This window comes from Micropterus dolomieu, linkage group LG20 (genome assembly GCF_021292245.1).
Source record: "Micropterus dolomieu isolate WLL.071019.BEF.003 ecotype Adirondacks linkage group LG20, ASM2129224v1, whole genome shotgun sequence".
Taxonomy (NCBI): domain Eukaryota; kingdom Metazoa; phylum Chordata; class Actinopteri; order Centrarchiformes; family Centrarchidae; genus Micropterus; species Micropterus dolomieu.
The window spans coordinates 12,339,381-12,361,810 of NC_060169.1; the positions used below are offsets into that span (position 1 = coordinate 12,339,381).

At 37.3% G+C, this 22,430-nt stretch overlaps 1 protein-coding gene across 6 annotated transcripts in view; it reads left to right on the forward strand.

The window, feature by feature from the left end:
- The window catches only part of LOC123958873 (protocadherin-9), a 311,831-nt gene that overhangs the window by 45,419 nt on the left and 243,982 nt on the right, over positions 1 to 22,430 (forward strand). The window contains exons 2-3 of one of the 6 annotated variants that reach the window (XM_046032575.1): positions 11,369 to 11,381; positions 12,450 to 12,551. The exons of 4 other annotated variants lie outside the window; for them this stretch is intronic. In XM_046032575.1, the coding sequence (XP_045888531.1) occupies positions 11,369 to 11,381; positions 12,450 to 12,551 (115 nt within the window). The remainder of the gene's footprint in view (positions 1 to 11,368; positions 11,382 to 12,449; positions 12,552 to 22,430) is intronic. One more of the 6 variants, XM_046032574.1, reaches the window with a different exon arrangement.

A 22,430-nucleotide genomic window follows, 5' to 3' on the forward strand; every position in this document is an offset into this window, starting at 1 on the left:
TTAAAGGTGCTCCAAAGACAGTACAGGTAAGGTTCACAGATGTTCCAATTTGAGATTGACATAGCTAAATAAAACAAAAGGGAAGTGTTTCTTCTCAAATGATTTAAATGATGATTGTTTAAATCTAATACCTTATGTTCAGATACAGGTGCAGTCTTTAGAGAGACAATTACATCAGCAAGGATAATGAACCCCTGAGTGTCTCATTTGAATGCACAACAGCAAGCACACAATGCGTCTCACACTCTAAGAAAGAGAATTATGTTTAGAAACGTGCGATCAACAAGTTGGTGAAGACCACTGAGAGTAACATAAATCAGTTGAGTCTGAGATTCAAAATTACAGCTTGAAAAAGTGAAACTTCACCTCTAGATTCCTCTAACCATAACAACACTGAACACATTCTGCACATACAAACCCGAAATGACAGCAATGTTTCCAATGTGGATTACTTTTGCTAAACTTTCTCAAGGCTTAAAATTTTTACTTCTCACTGGTAAACATGGAAAGTAATAAGTCAGTTGGCTTACTGATTTATTAATCAGAAGAGTACAGACAATATCTAGTTGTTGTTTTTAAATCAATATCTAGTTGTTGTTTTTAAATCAAAAAAGAATAAATACAATCCACCCCACAGATAAACATGATTCCACCTGACCCTTGGCAAGAAAATGCGATATTGGTTATAACTGTTGTAAGGGTTTGGACAGCTTGATGTCGTAAAATATGGCTGACAGACATTATACGCAAAGTGAAATACCTCTAACCTATAATATAACTGTTCACCAGCTGTGTCCATTGGAAACTCTCAACTCTCATGACTCATCTTTATTTAATTTACTAAATAATCTTAGCTTGTGTACAAATTAAGAAAGTGTTTCATTTTAATGGTATAAATCTAGCCTAGTGAATTGAAACTCCTCCACTCTCATCCCGAACAGACCCACTCCGACTAATGCACTCACCTTGATAAATAGAAAAAAGTGCATTTAAGAACTTTGTAAAGTAAAATGTGTCAGTGTTTATATTAGCACTATAAGGATGGATCAGGATTCTCATTTCTGTGCCAAGAAATGTGACCATCAGGACTTCTAGGCTGCTCTGCTGTTATAGCCACTGAAAAACTATCTGCACCAATAAAGAAACAAAGACCTATGTCTTCTAAACCCGACACACAAATCTTACAATTCTTACAAAGTGCTGACAAATAAAGGTATTTTCTCACCCCGTCAGCTGTAACACTCTCTGCCTTATGAAGAATGTTTAAACATAAACATGTTTAAGAATGTTAAAACATAAACATTCTTCATTCAGCATGCTGACAGACACGCATCTATGAATCTTTTCAACCAGTTAATGAAATTTTAATTGACTATCAGTGTCTTATGGTTAGGCTTTTGTCTGAGCCATGTGGGCACCTGCCTTATATTTGGCACCTAACGCGACTACTAGTGTCTGATAAGAAAAACCGCAGAACAAAACAACTGATTCCAGAAGCACATTTCACAGTGATATTATTATTATTTGATGATTTGATATAATTTTTCTTTGAGAGGGAGACAGAGAAGAATATTATGACTAGTTTTGGCAGAGAGTCAGGTGGGAGCACACATGGCTCAGACGTCTCACCTTTTTGAATATGGAAATAATGGCTACTTCTGTTTGTTAAGGCTTCAGGGCTGTCAAAGACATGTGAAACATTTTATACATCCAGTAATACACACATTACATTATGTCACAGGGACAATCACAGGCACAGCTGTGCACTGATAGGTGAACAGACTTCTGCTGCTTTTTTTCAGGCTTCAGCTGTTAACTCGACAGAACAACCTGCAGAACATTGGCAGCTTACAGTCTGTTGCTTGATTCCATGTACTTCTAATATTCTTTGAAGCTGGTCATTATAAAATGAGGTACTCCAGACAATATTGTGAAAGTGTAAGGCACTTTCAAGAAGTTGCATGCAATTAACAATAGAGTCTTTTTATGTTTTAGCACTTTAGTTAGATTATCTGTTTAGCCCTATGCTCCTTACTTCCAACTGGATTAAAGTGGTTTTGCACCGACAATTCCATCCTTGGAGCCCTGCAATCTTCCTAGTGTTGCTAAAAATGTCCAAACGTTGGCACAGAAAGAGAAGTTGCCATTCAGTTTACATGTGCACTGTGTCCAACCTGAAGTCTGTACAGGCTTCAATCTTGTGAGTCAGTATTTTTCAAGAACATAAGAATCCCCATCAGGAAGGTAGAAAGTAATGTAATGCACTCAGTGCAAGAGGTTAGAGAATAATGTCTCTCAATCTATGTAGCTCATGCTGTATGGCAGGCAACAGCCTTTTCCTTTGTAGCCCATATTCACAAATTGGATACCATGGATTTAGGCTACTTTAAATTCTTACAATTTCTCTACCCTTCATTGTCCAATGTTAGATTTAATAGGGTGGGGTAGTATGGGTCTGAAGGTGGGCATATGCCTTGTAAATTGGACTTACGCGGGTGAAAGCTTTGCTCAGCCTCAAGGGGGAATGCTCCGTTGACTTAAACGCAGCACTTTTACGGCAACAGCTTCATCAATTCGCTGAGCTCTTGCGAAGCAGAGCGGCAGTTCCAGAATGAACAAAGAACTTTTGACTAGATAGAGGAACAAAGACAGAAGGGGATAGAGACATACAGGAGACAGACAGAAGATGTCTGTGTTGTGTAAGGATGGCTGTGGAAGCTGTATATAAAAAGCTGTCACTCTGTCACTCCCTTAGTGGATTCCATGAGATAACCTGTCTTCTCTTCTTGCTTATGGTTTGAAGGATATATTGGTTTTGGTTTTAAAGAAATTAACATGTTTTTGACAGTTTTTGACAAAAAGCTCTGAGCTGTTTTGCAGTACTAACAATGTGCCTGAGAGCCCAAATAGCTATACTATATTTAATCAATCTGTAATAGTTTTTTATGCTAAAGACACTAAAGACACCTAGTGCAAAATGATAACTAATATAAGATTACAAAAAATGGTGGATTTTTAGAAGGTCTTCAGCAGTTTAGACGACACCTAGAGAGTTATCTATTTATCTATCCAAAAAGATACTGTTCTCTCAAGAGGAGTGAGCAAAAACTATTGTCTGCAAAGAAAATGAAGGTCAAAGAAGTACAGAGTGACCACGAGAAACCCATCTGATCTCAGTGCTGCTCTGCAATAACTTTCTTCTCCTTTTGTACATGGCTCCTTTGGGAGAACTCCCTGGGTTACACTATTCTGAGGCCAGAAACATAGACAGGCCCCCAGTGAGGTGAAGTCCTACACTTGAGAGATGAAAGGTGCTCTTAAAGAATAGATGAAGGGCAAAGGAGAGAAAATAAGACAGAAAATAAAATAAATCATAATAAAATATATTAGTTTTGGTAGTTAATAGGTAGGAAACAGCTTTTAAAACAGATGAAATGTTTGTTCAGTATTACCTCCTGTTTCATCAGAAAAACTGACATCTCTATCACCTCAATCTCATTTCAACATCTTAGAACAGAAGTAATTTCAACTCTTGCAGTAATGGCAGAGAATTGTTTTGTTAATGCATTTACTGTGTTCTCTGTACAACCTGCAGAATTCTGCCTTCTCGTTCCTGCATTCCAAATTTCATAAAATCTCCATATTACAATTCTGCCACAAGTGCGGCTGAATTCCTTGAAGCCATTAGCGGTGGTTGAGAATGATTTGGGCTGGCCTCAGCATCGACTGCAATGAAAAGGACAGGGTGCCAGGGAGAATCAATGCTTCTCTGGGGCTCAAGAATGAAACTGTAACAGAAAGACTGCCCCTACTGAGTGCTGGACTGCCGTCGTTTTCAACCACTTAATTGATCATGGTTTTATTTATCTTGTCGCAAGACTTTAACCTAATTTGTTTTCCATTTGCTCACAAAGCACCTTCATTGAATAACCATGCCAACAATCCACAGTATTACATTTATTTTTCCCCCTCTCCAAACACACTTAGATATTGTCTGTATTATTTTACATGCAGCAGGGGCACTTTTAAATGTGTGTAATTAATTATCATATCAAACATGATCTCTATATTCATTTTTGCCTGTACACACATACACACAGTTGGCTTTTCATTAGAGAATATTTTCTTTGTATGTGTTTTAAAACAGAGGGAGTGGAGGGGTGCAAGCCTGAGATAAATTACTTTTCCTTTGTTCTTTCTGAACATAGTAGAGGTGCATCATGCATATCCTCTTTACTCTGACTGCAACTATGTCCTTGTAATTGGGTGATATTTTTACAGCAATACTAGCTGCATGCATTTCCATTACATTTCTGTCATAAAATACCCTCCTCGCTGTCATCAACTTAAATGGAATGTCAATACTTAGTGTGTGGAATGGGGAGCGTGGAAATGGGCTTAACACTGGGACCCATAAACATAAAGTTTAATGCCGCCACCAAAGGAAGGGCCAATCACGGCATAGCTTTGCAAATCAAAGAATAATAATCACAGATTTCCTTGCCCAGCCATCTCAACAGCTTAATATAAATAAGATAGCAGCACCCTCTTGTGCGCTTTCATTTTCTAATCACCAATTTCATTCCATTCATTTTTCCATTGCATTGCACACCTTGCCTTTCCTTGCATCAAAACTGAACAATCCTCCACTCCCACCTCTTTTGTATATTCTATCCTTCCTTTTTTTATTTATTGTTTTTTTTTTGTTGTTGTTCAGTGATGGAGTCCTAGCTAGATAAAGCAGGCCAAAATGTAAAAAACAAACAAACAAAAAAGCAAAATCAAATTATTTAACATGAAGTAGTGGATTGTGGAATAAGATACAATGCTGCTCAGCTGATCTCTGTCTGACGTCCACAGGGAGATTCCTCACACAGGACCACTTTATGGGCTCATTTGCATTACCACAGCTCCGACTGTAAGTCAGCAGGCTGCTAGGAAGGAGAAAGCCGTGCCAGTGCAGGGCGATTATGGCCATAATATATTAACCCATACTGGGCAATCTCCAGAGACAAGTCAGATGATGCTGTGATTGATTTTACTGTGCTGTAAGTGTTAACTATTAACACCACTATAAGTGGAATATGGTCAGGGTTATATATCATCTGTTCGGATAGCTGCACTCAGTTGGCTCTGTTTGCCAGTTTATAATTGCCAGCTTCATTTGTATGATTAAAATGTTATATCATAACATACTAATAGTGTTAATATACTGATATGATCACTTAATAAATGGATAAATAAATAACTAATGATCAAAGAGCTGCCTGAATGAGTCATCCACATAACATGCAAAGTATTGTTTTTCCCTCTTGAGTCTTGCCACTAGTCACAAGATAAACATCATGTTCTTTTCTTAGCAGTAAACACGCACACATCACTTGTTGAGTTGAAACGAATGTTGTCTTGTGATGTCAAGGAAGAGTGCATACAGTGGTATCTCTAAGGTAATTAAACAGAACTAAAGGTCTGCCGTGACTGGGAAGGCTTTGCAGGGCTAGACTAATGGGAAAGCTGATTAAATGTGTTTCACCCCCCTAATGAAACTCATCTCCGCAGCCCACAGCATACAGACAAGTTCAGCAGAGGAGCTTTACCGGTCCATAGAGACTTTCAGCACTATGTTGTTATTCCTACCTTTACATGTTTGTCATAAAAGTGCATATTCTTCATGGTTACCAATGTGATAAAGAGCAACATGTTTGTGATAAAGATGAACTTTAAATATTTACATATACTTTACATATCCTTTCATTTGGCAGATGCTTCTTTCCAAAGAAACTTACAGTAAGTGCATTTAACCTCCAGGAAAAAAGCTATATCTCATCAGAAAATGTAAGTGCAGCGTTGCGTGTTGACATGCACAAAGGACCCATGTCTTTCAGTACATGACAATCAACCCACCTTACTTAACAATCACAACAACCTGTTTTTTTCAAAGGCACCTCAGACAAGAAAAACAAAGCACACAAGAACTTAAAGTTCACCAGAGTGTTATACACTCACTGACTGGGTCCTTATCTAAGTTTTAATATCCACAAGAGTCCGTATCTCTACAAAAAACTGCTCTTCTGATCCCAGCAAGCAAACAAAAAAACTTATTTAAGTTGCAATACAAAAGTCGGCCAACATGTGCCGATCTCCACAATGCGCTAACTTTACTACATTTGTCTTTCTGTTGTGTTTCACATTTTTCTTTGAACCCCTATGTATTTTGTACATCAAGCAACAAAATGGGTTGCAGTTCCTTTACTGCTAATTAAATAAACTCACTTAAACCATTTTTATTTCTACTTTGTTTTTGTCTGAACACTTAGTACTCAACATTTTAAACTGTGTTTGCCCCATACACTGTATATAAAGAGGTGGCACCAAACCTGCAATATTAAAACATCTACTCTTGCTGTAGCTGAAAAATATAAGATTCTAGAAAATATTTTATTTTTATATTATGTTTAGTTTTACACTGTATGCTGTTACAAGATTCAACCGTCCAATGAAAAAAAAAACTAGGATCCCTGCAAACCAAGTAAGTCATTACCTAGTCTGACAGATTTGATGTTCCACTGAACAGGATCAATTGGTGGACGTGGTGCAGAATTCCCAGAAACAGAATGTGTTGGTTGGCACTTATCAGTTACCATAGCAGTGAGGTAAAATTAGTTGGGAAATGTTTAGCTACTTCTGTTCACACGATTTAATTTTCCAACACAAATAAAGACAGTGGCAACAAACAGGAAACTTACCAACTGTTTCACTGGAACCAGTCATAGGGGACAAAGATGTGTCAACTTGTGTGTGGTGTGCCTGGTATGAAATAAAAACATTAACATTTGTTGTGATTAGTTTTTTATTGATTTCAAATTATGTTAGTTTAAAGCATTATCTTGATCATTGTAACTAAACCATACGTAAGGTCAGTTTATTGTAAACAAATACTAATTTACCATTGGCAACATACAGTTAACTTACCAGCAACATTGTCTGTTGTATCTGTGATATCTGAACCAGGAGTTACAGTAGAGTCATATCCAGCTGCTGTGTGGAACAATTATAATACAGTCAAGTAGAACATGCATAACATCTAAATTGCAATCATACAAGGTATATACAATGTTTGCCATTTACAAGTTTTTCTTGGAACAGAAACTTACATTATATGGTTATACATTTAATTGCCTGACAGTACAAACTAGGAAGTCTAAATACCGGCTTTTATTTGCTAAAATGACTTAACTGGCCCTGCCTATATTTGGGAGAGGCGTCCATATGGGACAGGCCTTTAATTCCTCTCGCACAAAAATGAGATAGGCCACTATGAAACAGTTTATTTATTTCAAACAGAATATTACTTGTATAAAAATGAAATAATAAAATAATATCAAATACACGTCATTCATGTGATCTACCACCGACAGATGGCTTATGCGCCTATATTTTGTAGGCAGCAACGTAACAAAAACAACAACACTGTGTAGGATGAGAAAAGTGTGGCAGAAGTTAGCAGACAGAGAGCAATGGACTTTACATGACAGTATTCGTAACTTGGATTAATTTTTATGAAAAGCTGTTTTGATTCTTTTGATCGGTAAACCCGTACAGACTAAAGGAATATAAATAATCAAGGAATGGACACATTCGGACTTTACAAGTGCTTCAAAGGTAACAGGAGTTGGCACTTTTTTCCCATCATCTCTTTCCTACCATGCCGGTTACACCGGTAAATTTATAAGAATTAGACTTTGGGGCTTGCTGTGTCCGTTAAATGAAGTAAACGATTGAATTGTGGAGAATCTAACCGATCTAACGATGTGTAGAATGATCCATATTGACATATTTATCATATGTTTAAACATTAATATTTGGGGTGGTGATGGGGCAGTGGATAAGATACCTGCCTTTGGTGTGAGAGACCTGGGTTCAATCCCCCATTGTGACACATCTTCCAACGTGTCCATGAGCAAGACACTTAACTCCTAGTTGACCCAGAGGCATGTGACCTCTGACATAATTAGTAATTGTAAGTGACTTTGGATAAAAGTGTCAGCTATTTGTATTAACAATCTAAGCAGCTTAAAAGCAGGTAAAGCAGGCAACATGGCGGGTATAAGAGTTTTTATACATCCAAAGAATATATATACAAACTCAGACTAGGCGTTTAATGGAGACCTGCGTTTATTTGTTAAAATGTATTCCCACTTTAGGCTGTTAAATGGGTTAGGCGGCTATATGGGACTTGGCTATTAATAGAAGTTTTACGGTGTCAATTTTAATGCTAATTTCAGGTAGGCCCAAATGAAGAGGGAAGATCACCACCAGCACCACAAGTACTGTATAAAGCATAAACACACAAGTAGACTCCTCATTTCTTTGTGCTTCCTTAACTTTAATTATCTGTTTATCTTTTGCTGCAACATTTGCCATTTCAGGTAATGGAAAATGTACTGAAACCTCATGTCACTGCCAGCACTCAATCAATCTCAATAACCTGTTTTATTCATGCGCCTTATTTTTGTTGTCAGCATTGACAGTATCACACGCTGCAACCAAGGATTTACCACAATCACTCTGACATTGCGGAGTGAAAAATGATCAATTATAATGTTGCCAACTCTCACTTCCCCTCTCTCTGTCACTTATCACACTGGTGACAAATGGCTAGGTACTAATAAATAATCTCACATTCTGGGCGGTTTATGGAGAAGGACCACCATTAATTAGAATGACAGACAAGTGGAATCTATGAAGAAGATGCATAATGAGATAAAGGTTCTGAGTATTGCTCTACCCTTCTTTCACCTATTTCACTCATTTTTTTCTCCAATAATTGGAATAATTTGTGAGGGAAACTGTTTTGAGAAAAGTTTCTTGTTCAAATTGCCCTAGCACATTTTTAACACACACAGGTACACTAGCAATAAGTCATTAACGCTCTTTTTCCCGCATGTAACATTAACAGAAACCTATAATGGTGTATTAAGGCCATTGTATATTATATTAATATATATAATATTTGTGGATATCCTTGGATATTATCTGAGATTAAAGAGATAAATTTACAATATAAAACTTGGAAAAATTGTGTTTTCTGAGTTTTTTTCAGTAATTAATAACAACATAAGAGTCGGTGAAGACCATTGTGCAGACATAAGAGGAGAGGTGGAGCTTTCTGACAGTTAGGCAGATGTGGGATTGCAACAAAGCCGCTTGAAAGCATGTGTCACATCTTAGTCATTTAAAATTTTTGCAGGTCTTCGTCAAGTTATTATGCTTATGGTTTTTTAACAGCCTATCTCATAATACTGGTTGGTGAAAGTAGAGTAGGCTACAGAACCCTGATAACACAAGCACATCTTAAAAATAGTATTGTCTTTATGACTTTAAACTCAAAGAATATTAAAGTATTTTTCTCGCAAATTTAAGACTTTAATCTCAGAAATTCTGAGTTTTTTCTTTTTTTTCACAGAATATAACCCTCCCCTATAATGGCCCTAACATGTCACCTGAAGAAAACACATGGCTTAAAAATAGATTCGCAAATTCGGACTACTTATATTCAAAATACAAAAGTGTTGATGTTTTGAAATTCACTGGTGGGCTGTTTGGGTTTCCGACCTGTCAAAAAACTAAACAACAACTAAACAACTTACGATACATTTTCAGCATTTTCAGTTTTACCATGCTTTTCATCATACAAATAACCTTAAAATAATAAAATGACTGTATAAATAAGTGGCCGTTGTACTGGCCACTGTAATAAAATGGTATACAGTTGTAACGTTAGACCAACTGCTTAAAAATGTCCCTTCAAAAGCGTTGTGTGCTCATGGTCGCTGGTTTGGGGAATGGCACGCAACAGACTGTAGTTCATGGCAGAGCCGGCAGAGCCAGCAGTGCTGCTCACTGACCACTGCTCAGTGATCTTGGCCAGCAAATTGTGATTTCACTTCTAGGATAGGCTAGTTAACATTTGTATCTTTGTTACAACATTACATATGAAGAATTAAAGTTAACGTTTTTAGCCAATGTTAGCTAAGCTAGCATTAGCTTAAAAAACGTTGCCAATGTTAGTTAAGCTAGCATTAGCTTAAAAACGTTAAGCTAACATTACTCGCTAGCTAACTGTAGTTAGTTAACTAGCAAGACAACACTGCTGTGGACAATTTAATATGTTGTGAAAGTATAACCTAATATTGATGGAATGGGTTTAAGGGAAGAGTCAATTTCTATACATTCATAAATGTGTCTTATCTGAGCAATGTGAGGCTAGGTTTTATATTACTATGAATATTGCGTTCTGTTTTTAGGTGACAGTTTTTGTCCAATAAATAAAATAATAAATAAATAAACAAATCGTTGGATGTAAATAGGAATGTTTTCTGTCCAGTGAATGCAACCCCACTGCAGAAACCACATCACAAATGCATCTTCCCTGCATCCAAGGGAGATGCAGCCATTCTTGCTCTTGGGGGGCCTGCCATGCCAATATTTTGGCGATTTCTGGCATGTAGATAATGTTTATATGTTTTCAGTGTTTAATTAGCTCTTACAGCAATATTTTAGGGAAGAGGACAGCGTGTTGACACATAAGAACTCCACAATCTAATAAATCTAATGTTTAAGGATAAACTATCCTATATTGTTTTGACTATATTAGGGAAGTGTTGATTCCCATTAACAGTACATTTTGAGGTTGTGATGATCTTGTATTTCGAATACAGTTGCTTTGTCATACACTCACTTGGTTGATGATATTTTCACTGCATGAGGTAAACAACATTACAAAAGGCACACTAAGTGCTCTGTCATCTTTGTTGAAGTAAGGACTGATGACTGTGTGCGAGTGTGTATGTGTACACATTTTTATTTTTATTTTTTTCACATTTTTATTTGCTCTTTTTAACTAATAATGGTAATAAGGAAAGACTCGCTGACAAAGATTTTATTCTATTACTGTTTGTTACCTTATTCAGATTTTTTAAAATGATTTCTCTGGTTAATTTTGAAGATGATTTTGCATGTGCTGCGGTTCTGTATGTGATGCCTTTTTATCAACAAAAAGTAACTGCAGCTTGTTTGGATTTCCCCATTTGAACTATGTAGTTAATAAATCATACTTAAAAATTTAAGTGTTTGTATTACTTTCCTTGTTAAATGTGTGACTTTGGGTAACCATAAAAGAGGTGCCTGCACACTGAAATTCAAGCCCCCTAAAAGCCGGACTCTAATGGTGACAGTTCGTTGAGGTTCACTGATGACAATGTTCCAACCAAGGATGGAAAATATTTCATTACTAATACTCCTATTCATTTTCTGTGGAGACAAATGTCAAGAGATGATACTGTTGTATCTGGTTGAATTGCTAAAGAGGTCCTTTAACTGTTAACTGAGCCTGTATGTAGGCCTACATACAGTAATTCTTTATGTAAATATTGTGTATGTGTGTGTGTGTGCGTGTTGTAGCGGGGGTTGGTAGCTGTTTATTTGTTTATGTTTGTGTGTGTGAGTCAGACTATGGAAACAGTTTCATGCCAGTGACAGCAGACAGTCTGACTGACTGGCATGTTGCCATTCAACATAGTTAAGCCTAACACTGCATCAATAAAAAGTCTCCACCTGTGTTGCATAGCTAAATAAAGCATGCGAACAGTTAATACATTGGTAGCCAAGCTGTACACAGATAAATAACTGAGAATAAGTGCAAGTAAGTTGACTATTTTTAGGAGACAGAAAACTGTCTTAAGTAAGCAAGTTTGGTGAACAATATGGCCTGTGCTGATAAGAAGCACAAGTTGGATGCTATATAGTGCTGCTGCCCAGATAACCCATTCCCTCCTTTCTCTCTACTTCTCCTCTGTGTTGTTGTTGGTCATCTGGAAGTCAGTTAAAGACAGTGATTTATGCCTGGGGCTTCATGCAGCATAGCCTCATTACACACAGCCATTTTGAGAATCAGCAGATAATTACAGTATACATCATATACCTCATGGGGCCCAGCAGATTCAGTCTATTCCATTGGCCTGCCATTTAGGCCATAGGGCCTCAGGAATGGAAAACTGGATTCTACCCTCATTTGGAATATAATTTCATATTCATTTTGCAGGAATTCTTGTTGAATATTCGCTGTGGAATGTTGAATTGGCATTTTTTAAAATTGCTCTACTGTGAATAGTCATTATAGTTAATGATTGTTTGCTAATGGTTTATCTTGTTTCAGTAAAGACAGTACTGGGTCAAGCTCCTTTGAGGGGAGTAAAATAGGTTGGATAAAAATGATGACTTAGATTTTTTAAAGTATTTTAGATTGTTATTGGGTTTACTTTTCTTTGCACTGAAGTGAAATATATTGGAGTTTCTGAGCTTTTTCCACAACTATTTGTATAAATGACAAACAAACCAAAGCTAAACAAGGAATTCTAACAGACTTTTTCTTTCAATCTTCCATGAAGGGAACATTAACTCGTGCCCGAACTGAACTGAACCCTGAATATCTGGACCTCCGTCCGCGAGCTGATCTGAACCCTGAATATTGGACCCCTTGCACCCCTTTAGTGAGTACTGATGGTACCATTTCTCACTAAATGATCACCATATATTCATTTCAGCACACATCATTACCTTTAATAAACTCAAATAATGTATTGTCATCAGTTTTACTTTCACATCACATGCAATGGCATGTTAAGTGCAGCTATGACTTCTTAGATTCAGGATCATTTTCTCATTCATGACTACATCCGTGTTTAGGCATACTTCTATGTGAGACTGCTTTCTTCGTATTTCCACCTTCTTCTCTATGTAATGTTTAAGTATATTTTACCTATTAGTTACTGTGACATGTTGTACTAACAACATCATTAAATTCAGGGCCTAATGTGATGCTAATATTCCTGCCATTTTCACTTGAGTAATAAGTATTTGTCTCATTACCTCCACGCTTAGAAAACACAGTGCTTGATAGTCATCTGGGGGTTGGGGGAGGTTTGCTTGTGTTGCTGTGCTTGCACACTGGTGATTCTTAATGATGTCAGTTTTTCTTACTCTCTGTTATCAACTACAGTATGTCAACATAGGGAGGGTTTCTTGTAAACTAGGAGTCACACCATAGTCTGCGTCCATTGTAAACTGCAGTGCCACGTTTATTTATTTTAACCCTTTTATGATGCAGGAATAATTTGCTGTCCGCAAATACCTTACTCACCATTGTGTCATCATACACTGCTATATCTACTGTTTCTTTTTTTTTTCTGCTACTTTTCATGATCTCTGCCTTGTGTACATGGAAAATTCCACGGGAGAACTTGAACCTTGAGGTGTCTTTGCTAAAGCATTACTGAATCCATAGAGAGTGAATATATTATGGTCAATGGAGCATCTCTTTGTCAGCCATGACTATGTCTCCTCATTTAAATTATTTGTATTGCTGCTACACTTACGTTACTGTTGTGTCAACCGTGACCTATAGAGTATACACAACAAATAATGCAAATATGCTGAACCACACTTTAATTATAGCTTAAAATGCAAATACTAGTGTAACCGGGCCCAATGGAGGACTTGGCCAAAATTGATAATTAAGTAAAGGTCGACAACGCCACCTTGGGACTTTCACCCAATGAGTTCCAAATATGAAATTGATGCCAGTTATTATATACGTGTGTGTATATATATATAAATATATGCACACATAACTTAAGGAGAGAAAACATTGTTTTGTACTTATATCCTTACCAGTTGTGCTCTTAGTTTCCCCTACATTAAACATGAATCACCTGTTGTTGTGGACCCTTTGGTCCACCTTCACCAAAGAGGAAAGCTAACCACACAAAGGTATAGACACAATGTAAACACAGGGAAGTGATGTCCCTCCTACCCAAACTCCCTTTGAGCTGGGGTCAAATCCTCAGGTACAGTGATGTGTTGTGCACTGATATTACGTTAGTGGCTGCAGTCAGCACAACATGTTGAAATGACTTGAAAACTATGGAAAACGTTTCCTGAGCATGCCACTTGACCCTTAGATCACTGTAAAAGCTATTGACATCTGTATCAAGTTGTTATTTTCGTGTCATTCTTATGTGGTTAATTGATGCAGAGTGAGAGAAAGACTCCAATGTGCATGCATTATGGGAGTGGAAAGCCATTAGAAAATTCTTTCTGTGTACGCACTGGCTGTGCAGCTTCCTTTGAAATGAACAGACTGCCATGTTTGAATACTTAATCCTGTGTTCAATATATCCGTGACTGCGACCACGAGAGGCCTTTTGACCCCTGCCTGCCATATTCTCCTGCCCCTTCACACAATGACACGTACTCTCCTCAGGCCATGTTAAACTTACAACTTACAGTATACTGGGCACAGAGTAAAAGCAGGCACTACACAATCATACTGTAATGTTCTGCTGCCAGCCTGATCAATACTGATGTCCTAAGACTCTTTTTTTTCTCCTCTTACTCTCTTTCTTTGTCTCTCCAGTCTAATACACAATACGCAATACACCACAATGCTTATTAAAGGGCTTCAGATGCAGTAGCTGAACATCTAAATATCTCAGATGGTATCCCTTAGGATCTCCTTTAATGTCTGCAAAGCTGCTTGTAGACATTGTCCTTGTCATTTCATCAAATGGAAACCCAACTGGTGATTTAAACAAACAGGAAAATAGCCCTTTGTTTAAATTTTAATAAATGATTCTACCAGTCCAGTTGAAACGCTACACTTTTTCAGGATTCGTGTTTAGTTTCATTAGCAAGTGTTACTTTTATTTTTGCTGTGAGACACCTTTCTTTTATTAACATGAGACATTTTCCCCAAACATATAAACTGTTTAGGGACCTGTAATATGATATATGGGACAGTCTGTGTTTTGTGTTTCCCTAAAGCTTACATAGTCAACATTTGGACTTTAGCCTGATTTAATGAACAGAATTTCTTAGACATCTCTCCCAAGCTGTATTCAATGGGAGAGTGCTCTGGCTTCGTTAAAGCACTGCGCTGTTTGCTTATTGGGCCTCACTGGACTGAAGAAGCTCAAAGAGAAACACACGCGTACACACACACAAATGCATACATGCTCGCACACCATCACCACAGAGGAGGCCCTTTTCTTCCAGCCTAAGAGGGAATGATGACTCTCATTATCGCCTCAAAGCAAGATGGCCACACTGCCCCTGCTCAGCAGCCCTATTAAGTTACCAGACAGCTTTATTGTATTGGTGTTCGATAATTTCCTTTCCTATGTCATTTGGAGTGCATCAGGGAGTTGTTGTATGGTGAGGGAGGGGTTGGCAGAGTGGCAAGAGCTAACGTGAAAAAGCACAGCTGGCTGAAATTATTCCCTTCCATGTTTGGTGAATCTCTGTTGAGCAGTCCTTGGCCACACACCTTCCCTTCCCTTATGCAAGAATCATGTGGATAGTGGTGGAGTGGCTTAAGTTTGTATCTTAATGTAAATAAGTGAAAACACACTACAAATTGTATCCTCCACAGTAGTTGTTACAGCAGGATGAATACGTTAAGTCACCTCATAGACTGCATATATGCAATTGATTTTTGGGAGTTTTTTCACTCTGTGGTTTCAAGACTTGTAGGGATCAATATATTTTCTTGCATGAAAATCTATTACCAGTGTATGGAGTTTCCATATGTATTCAAATACCGGCACTGGGGTAATCCAAAACATGGATTTTCTGTATGCCACTAAAATTAACTAAACAAACCAAAGTCCCGTTTGTATTCACAAAATAAAATGAGATTACAGAACAAATAAGATATTCATTTCGCTTAATCTTTTCAGTGTTAAAAAAGGAAGACAAATTTAGGCTTCACGAGGCACAGGTGCACTGTAAGCATGCTGTGTTCTAGCTTTTTAGCATCCCGTAAGTCATTTAGACATATATGTTCTTGTTTTTGACAAGTTACGGTTTAATCAACATGCCGGAAACTGAGCCTAATTATTAAGGCTCTGCAATTTCAGCACTGCAAAGCATAGTTGTGAGTCTGAAGAAACATCTGAACAAAGTTAAGATTAAGGAGTCGAGAGAGGCAGGAGTGCAATCTGAGCTAACGGCAGAGAGAAGGCAGAACAACCTTCTGAGATGCACGTTGCTCAGAGTGCTTGCAAGTTTGATCAGCTTTGATTACTGACCTTTTAATGGCAATTTGAATGGAATGGTAGATCATTTCTTCACTGAAAAGGTGGATGGTTATAGCAAGTGAAAGGAACGTATGTCCACTGTTTTTAACTGTTTATATCGAAAATATGTGGAGTTAGTTTCCTCTGTGGGAGATGAACCAGCATGTATGTGGTTTTACATGTTTTAAGTATTTTTGATAGGTTTCAGAATACAGTGACCTTCAAAAGTAACATATTATAATTGACTTCCATTTTCATATATTAATGTTACAGATTTGCAAGCTTCTTTGTTACAAGGTGACATTAGGCATGTTGTCAAAAACAATCCTTGTAGGTGTCACTGTGGAGGCTGAAGATGAGCCAATGATGAAAACAGTTACGTGGTTTACACACAGGGTAAATGCATTACTTTCTAAAATGTACTTACTGATCAAGCTGAAAAATGACATTAGCAAAATTCTACAGACACTTGAACGTATTAATGTTGACAGTATTTCAACCTTTGAAAGAGACTGTGATGGAGTGCTAAATCATATTGCACATATGAGCTGAGACGAGAGAGGAGACTTTTGGGGGTTTGGAAATACAATAACCAGTATTATTACAGCAATACCACATTGAGCTTCCTAAGATGCAATTTGTACTGCAACTACACACAGTAAATGAGCTACAACTCTTTGGATAAATCTTCTTGGGTCAGTCTTCAGATTTTGAATAACTTTTCCACTGCGGTTCTAATTTTGAGAAAACAATTGCAAGATAAAGAACTCCCTATGTGTTTTAAACATTTAGCCCAAAGGGAGCATTATTATTAAAGGTAAAAAAAATAAAAAGTTTACTCAGACACCAGAATGACAGTTTGAATCAAGAATGGCTTATGCATTATGGAGCTGTTTGTAACATAATTAAAGGTCAAAGTTTCAAAGGTCATATTTGCCACATCACTCATCTAATTTTGGCACCAAATGTATGATGCATCTTACTAGTGATTGACCCATCAGGCGCCTCTTAGTCAGAGATTGGTTTGGCATGTTTAAACATATTTGAATATGAATCTTTGTCGAGCAGAAGTAGTTGCAGCATCTTGTTTTTGTTATACTTTCTTTTATAATGTCATTACTTTGATCTTTCACAGTTAACTGCTAATATTTAGAAAAATAACGAGTTAATAAAATCTAAAATGAAATAACTAAGAGTGAAATGTATTTAGTAGTAGATTTTTCAGAAAATAGTTCTTTTGAATGTTTTGCTAATACCAAGAACTCTCCCTGAGCCCTTACTCAGAATAGTGCCTTGCAGCACACTATGCAACAAGCCTATGTTAACATTTTGAATAGCCTTTTGTGAATCAAGTAATAAAAAAAATCGCCTTTCTAGACCATAGTAGCCTTTGTACAGAAATGTTTCTGCAACAAAGCTTTTTTGTTCTGATTTGGAAAATGCTACATGTTTTACTGGCTTTGTTGACAGGAAAACTTTTTGGGATTCATCAGCGATCCTAAGAGAGGTGCAGTTGTCATTGTGAGTGTTTGCCTGTGACTATGTCTCAATCAGCTACCGCAGAGAAATGCTCCGTGGACTGCAGAGTGGAAAAATGTGATAAAACCAGAGAGAAGAGGAAAGGCCCAGGGTGATGTTACTTTATATGAAGCCAGTTCTGCTCTCTTCTAAAATTCCAAATGATATTGCCTCTATACATTGCTATGCTTTAGTCAGCCTTTCTGCTTCTTGAGCACTGATGCTCTGTTCATGATGAGAAACGCTATAGCCATTTAATGTTATGGTAAGGCAAAAGCTAGCTAAAAGAACTGAAACTGTGCCAACTTTGCCCTTGGAAAGCTTAATTTGTTTACATTCAACAATAACTAAATAATACAAGCTGTCTCAAAAGTAAGTGGTATTTTTATCTGTCTTTTCCTTTTTTTCAGCAATGCAAATCACACACAAAAACCGCACACACTTTTTATTGCTTGCAATACTTCTCTTCTCCTAACCCTCATCATCTCTTCTTATATTACATGGATGATTCCATTTGTCCAACACACACTGAACAATCAATGAAACCCATGAGGACGGGGTCATACACACTATTGCTTGTGACAGATCTATGTATTATGGTGGTTACTGGAGACAGATACACAGTGTTTGATGCATGAATACTTGCCTTGTGCTTCTGTAATTCCTTGCTTAAATGGGAAAAACATGTGACTAGTTTTCATACGCTACTGTTTTTACCATTAACTCTTGGTGTGAACTTCATTGAATATATTGTATGAGTTTGGACTGTTCAGGGGCTTTGTGCCTTTTCATGAAACAACATTTCACTAGGTGCCAAAAAGACAGCAGATAATGTGGTGAATAAAATCAAAGCTTACAGAAATGTCGGATTAACTAGTCTAGGCACTACATATAACATTCAAACAACTACAACATTACACATATATTTATTTAAGTATATCTTTTCTACACAAAATGGAAACCAAAGTGGATACCTGCTTAAGCTCATAAGGCAGTAGTGAAGTCAGGAGTAATAGCAGCGACCTGGATTAAGCTGCAGTGGCTTTGTATGACACACTACTTACTCTTCTTGCTGTTCGACTTTCTCTGAAGGTCAGTTTGGCCATTAGCTAGATCAGCCTTACACTGCGTGCCCCACCTCTCTATTCCAATTCTTCTCATCTCCCCTCTCCTCACTTCTCCTCCCATCTCCACGGTCTGAAGAGAGATGTGGTGGGGCTAAATTTATCTTCACAGAAACCAAAGCTAAGATGTTAAAAGAGAACTCCTGCCAGCTTGGTAACTGACTGCTGACCGTGATCAACTTCACCTTCGCGAGGCGTCTGTCAAAATAACATGCACCCATTTCTCCTCTACCCTTCTCCCCATCCTTCTTTCTTTTTATCCTCCTCCTCAACTCGATCCTCCTATCCCCTTTTTTTTTTATTAACAATGGAGCTGGTGGCTTGTGATAACTGGTCACTCCTCCAGGCGTTGAAAGGCAAGGGCACTCTATTATCCTAGCTAGATGGATGGGTTGAAATATTGCCTGCAAGTGGTAGAGCCTGCCAAATCCTCCAGTCTTAAAACCCCTTTGTCTCTGACAAGGAGGAACATTAGTGAGAGGGCCAGGTTCTTGGATAGGGATATGCTTCTCTGAATGCAACATGGAGAGAGTAAGGCGGACACATAAGTGCATATGTGTGGAAAGGAATCCAGAAATTGCATAATGTCTGTGTTTTCCCTATATATAAGAACAATGCATGAAAAACAGTTGCTGTGAGTAGTGTATTGTATAAATTTCTCTGTCCTCCCTACTCTCCCCATATGTGTGTGTGTGCATGTGGATGACAGAGAGAGAGAGAGAGACTTTGTATACATTAAAATGATTAACATGGTGCAGGTAGACAGCCGGTCAGCCAGACAGCAGGGTCACATATTAATTAGTGTCCTAATTATCAGTGACCTTTACCTCACAACAGTTCCAGACTTGTTTCACCCTCTGTGTCTCAGCCAATTCATTTAGGAATATGTAGCCTATTTGCAGCTGGCAAGTGTCAGTAGTTCATGCATCTTAAAATAAGCTGTGAGAAACAGCTGTTGTGTTTCAGTAAATATGTGCTTCTATACATCTTAATGCTGTATTTATTTATTTATTTGTTTGTGGTTACTTTGATAGGGACAGATACAGTATACATAGAAAAACTGACAATAGCTATTGGATACAAGTATATATATGTATAGTCTGTTAGTACAGCCGTAGACACAGTGGACACATGAACAAAGGCCATGCAGAAGCAGGAACCAATCCATTACTTTTTTACGAAACTTGTGCAGCATAAGCCAAATGCTTTGTAGCTAAAAATTCTACTGAACTCTAAATTTCTATAGTTAATCCATTATTTTCTCTATTTACATCACCAACACATTCTCATTATTAAAAATGGGAAGTCATGCTCCTTGTCACCCGCTCTCCACAGCTCTTTGCCAGAAGGCTCTCCTCATTTGCTTTGCAGCATGCATTCTCGATTATAGTGCAGACAACAATTGGAGGATGGATTTTGTTTATTTTAAGTGATTTCTAAAAGGCAAAAGCCACTTCATGTGATGCTTGGGGTCAGTATCTCCAAATCTATCTTTGTGGGCTGTTGTTTTAAAGAGTAGACTGTCTTTGCTTGGAAAACAGCAGCATTGATCAATTGTTCAAAAAGCTTCCAACACTTTGTTTCTATTAAGTAGCAAAGTAGCGTGATGATCTTACACCACAGGTAGGGAGTAGATCAGGGTAAATGGATGGATGAAACATCTGACTCTGACATGGGTTTGTAGTCTTTCTCCTACCAACAGTCATACTTTATATAATTCTTGCCCATTAATTCTGTAATCAAATAGGGCGTTGGAGTTGTTTTTGGAATGCTGGAACATTTTTGAGTATATATATATTAAGGTTCTCAAATATATACAGTACATAATCTATTTACAGCAAAAAAAACAAAAAAAAACATGCCAAACCAAACCCTTGATAGGAGGTTCAACTACATACCAAGAAGAGAATGGACTAAGCCACTAAGATTAACTGTTATCCACAAGTACAATATGTATGCTTTATTTACAATAGTCCTGTAGAAGGAGTTTACTGAAATGAGACTGTAAGGGTTTCTGAATCAGCCTCCCATTTGAGCACAAGATTCACATAAAATGTCCATCTGGCATCTCTCACAGAAATGTTCAGCTATGAAGTTTATCACTGCCTCAAGGACTTCTTTTTACACGGCATGCTCATCGTCCATGCTTTTTTAATTGAATTAAGGAGCACTCAGTGTGGCATCTCTGTTATTGTTATCTTGTAGGTGTACAGGGTTATTAAAGAGGGAAGCATGTTAAGTCATTTGTTATCCCTGGCATTCTAATAAACATGTTGGCTTTGGGCAAGGCCTGTAGGTTGTCTGTGCAGTTCAGATTGATACTCCTGCTATATCTAGAGCTATACACCTCATTATCCTAAGAGGATGCTTAAGAGGAGATGAATCTGAGAAAGAGTGTGGAGGACAATACACGAGGAAGAGGAAACTGCTGCACATATTAGTGTTTTTTTGTTTTATACGAAAGAGTCAGGAATGCTTTTCAAACTGTGTACGCATATAGGAGATCTGGTGTCAAAATGTCAAGAAAACATTGACTGAAATTTGGATTTTTTTCAGTGTTGCCACTTGAGATAGAGAGTTGAATGTGTAAAATAATGGCCAAAAGGGAATAAAAACACATAGAACAAAGACATGTAACCTCATTGCCCCAATTATTTAGAGCTGAGAGCCACGTTTATTTTGCTAACTTTTTAGTTTTCAGCTCAAGCACTGGTTCTTGACACATAAAACCCCGTGGGTTTTCTGTCAGGGAAAGCTTGATTTTACTAATTGGTACCAAAGCTGTTAATTGGGGCTGTGGAAACAAGAAATGGAGAATCGGAGGGCATTCTCTTGGGAAATATGTGTTCAACCTCATTTTCCACCTTTACTCATTGTTTTTTTTAACCATCTAACTGCAGAGAGGACACCCGTTTGTTATCACAACAAAATGCCCAGTACAGAAATATAATATGAAAAAGAAACATATTACGTACACCACTGTATATATTTACAGTTCGATATGAACGCCATATGAGACATATTTTCTTATTGGCCAATATTGTGCACTGATCCGATACAAGTACTCTTTTTTTTTTTTTATCTATTACAGTTTTCCTCAGTCGCTTTGGTGCATTTCTCAGATCAGAATTCTCAAAACTAATTGTTCAACCTCCACATCATCTCGTCACTTGTGCACATCATAAAAGCACTTTCTCATTGTTTTGAACAAATTGCAAATGACTTGACACATTGATGCAAATAATTATGTACAGTTGTCTGCTGTTTCCTACATTATCAATTGCTTATGTCCTGCTGATCACAATGAATTATACCAGTCTCTGTTGAACAATCTTACCACCCAAAACATCTAGGCATAAGTTCATTACATTTGTCGCTACATTCAAAATGGTTGAACACGTTATCAAAAATCAAAGTTAAAATACTTTATTCATATCCTTTGCCTACAAGTATATACTGTAGCTAAACGAAATGTTGTTTCTTAAGGACCATAAACAAAGTAAGAATAGACCACAACAACATCACAATAGCAACACTCATACCAATACTCAATACCAGTAAACAGTAACAATACACAGTGAGCAGTAATATATGTATATATATATATATATATATATATATATATATATATATATATATATATATATATATA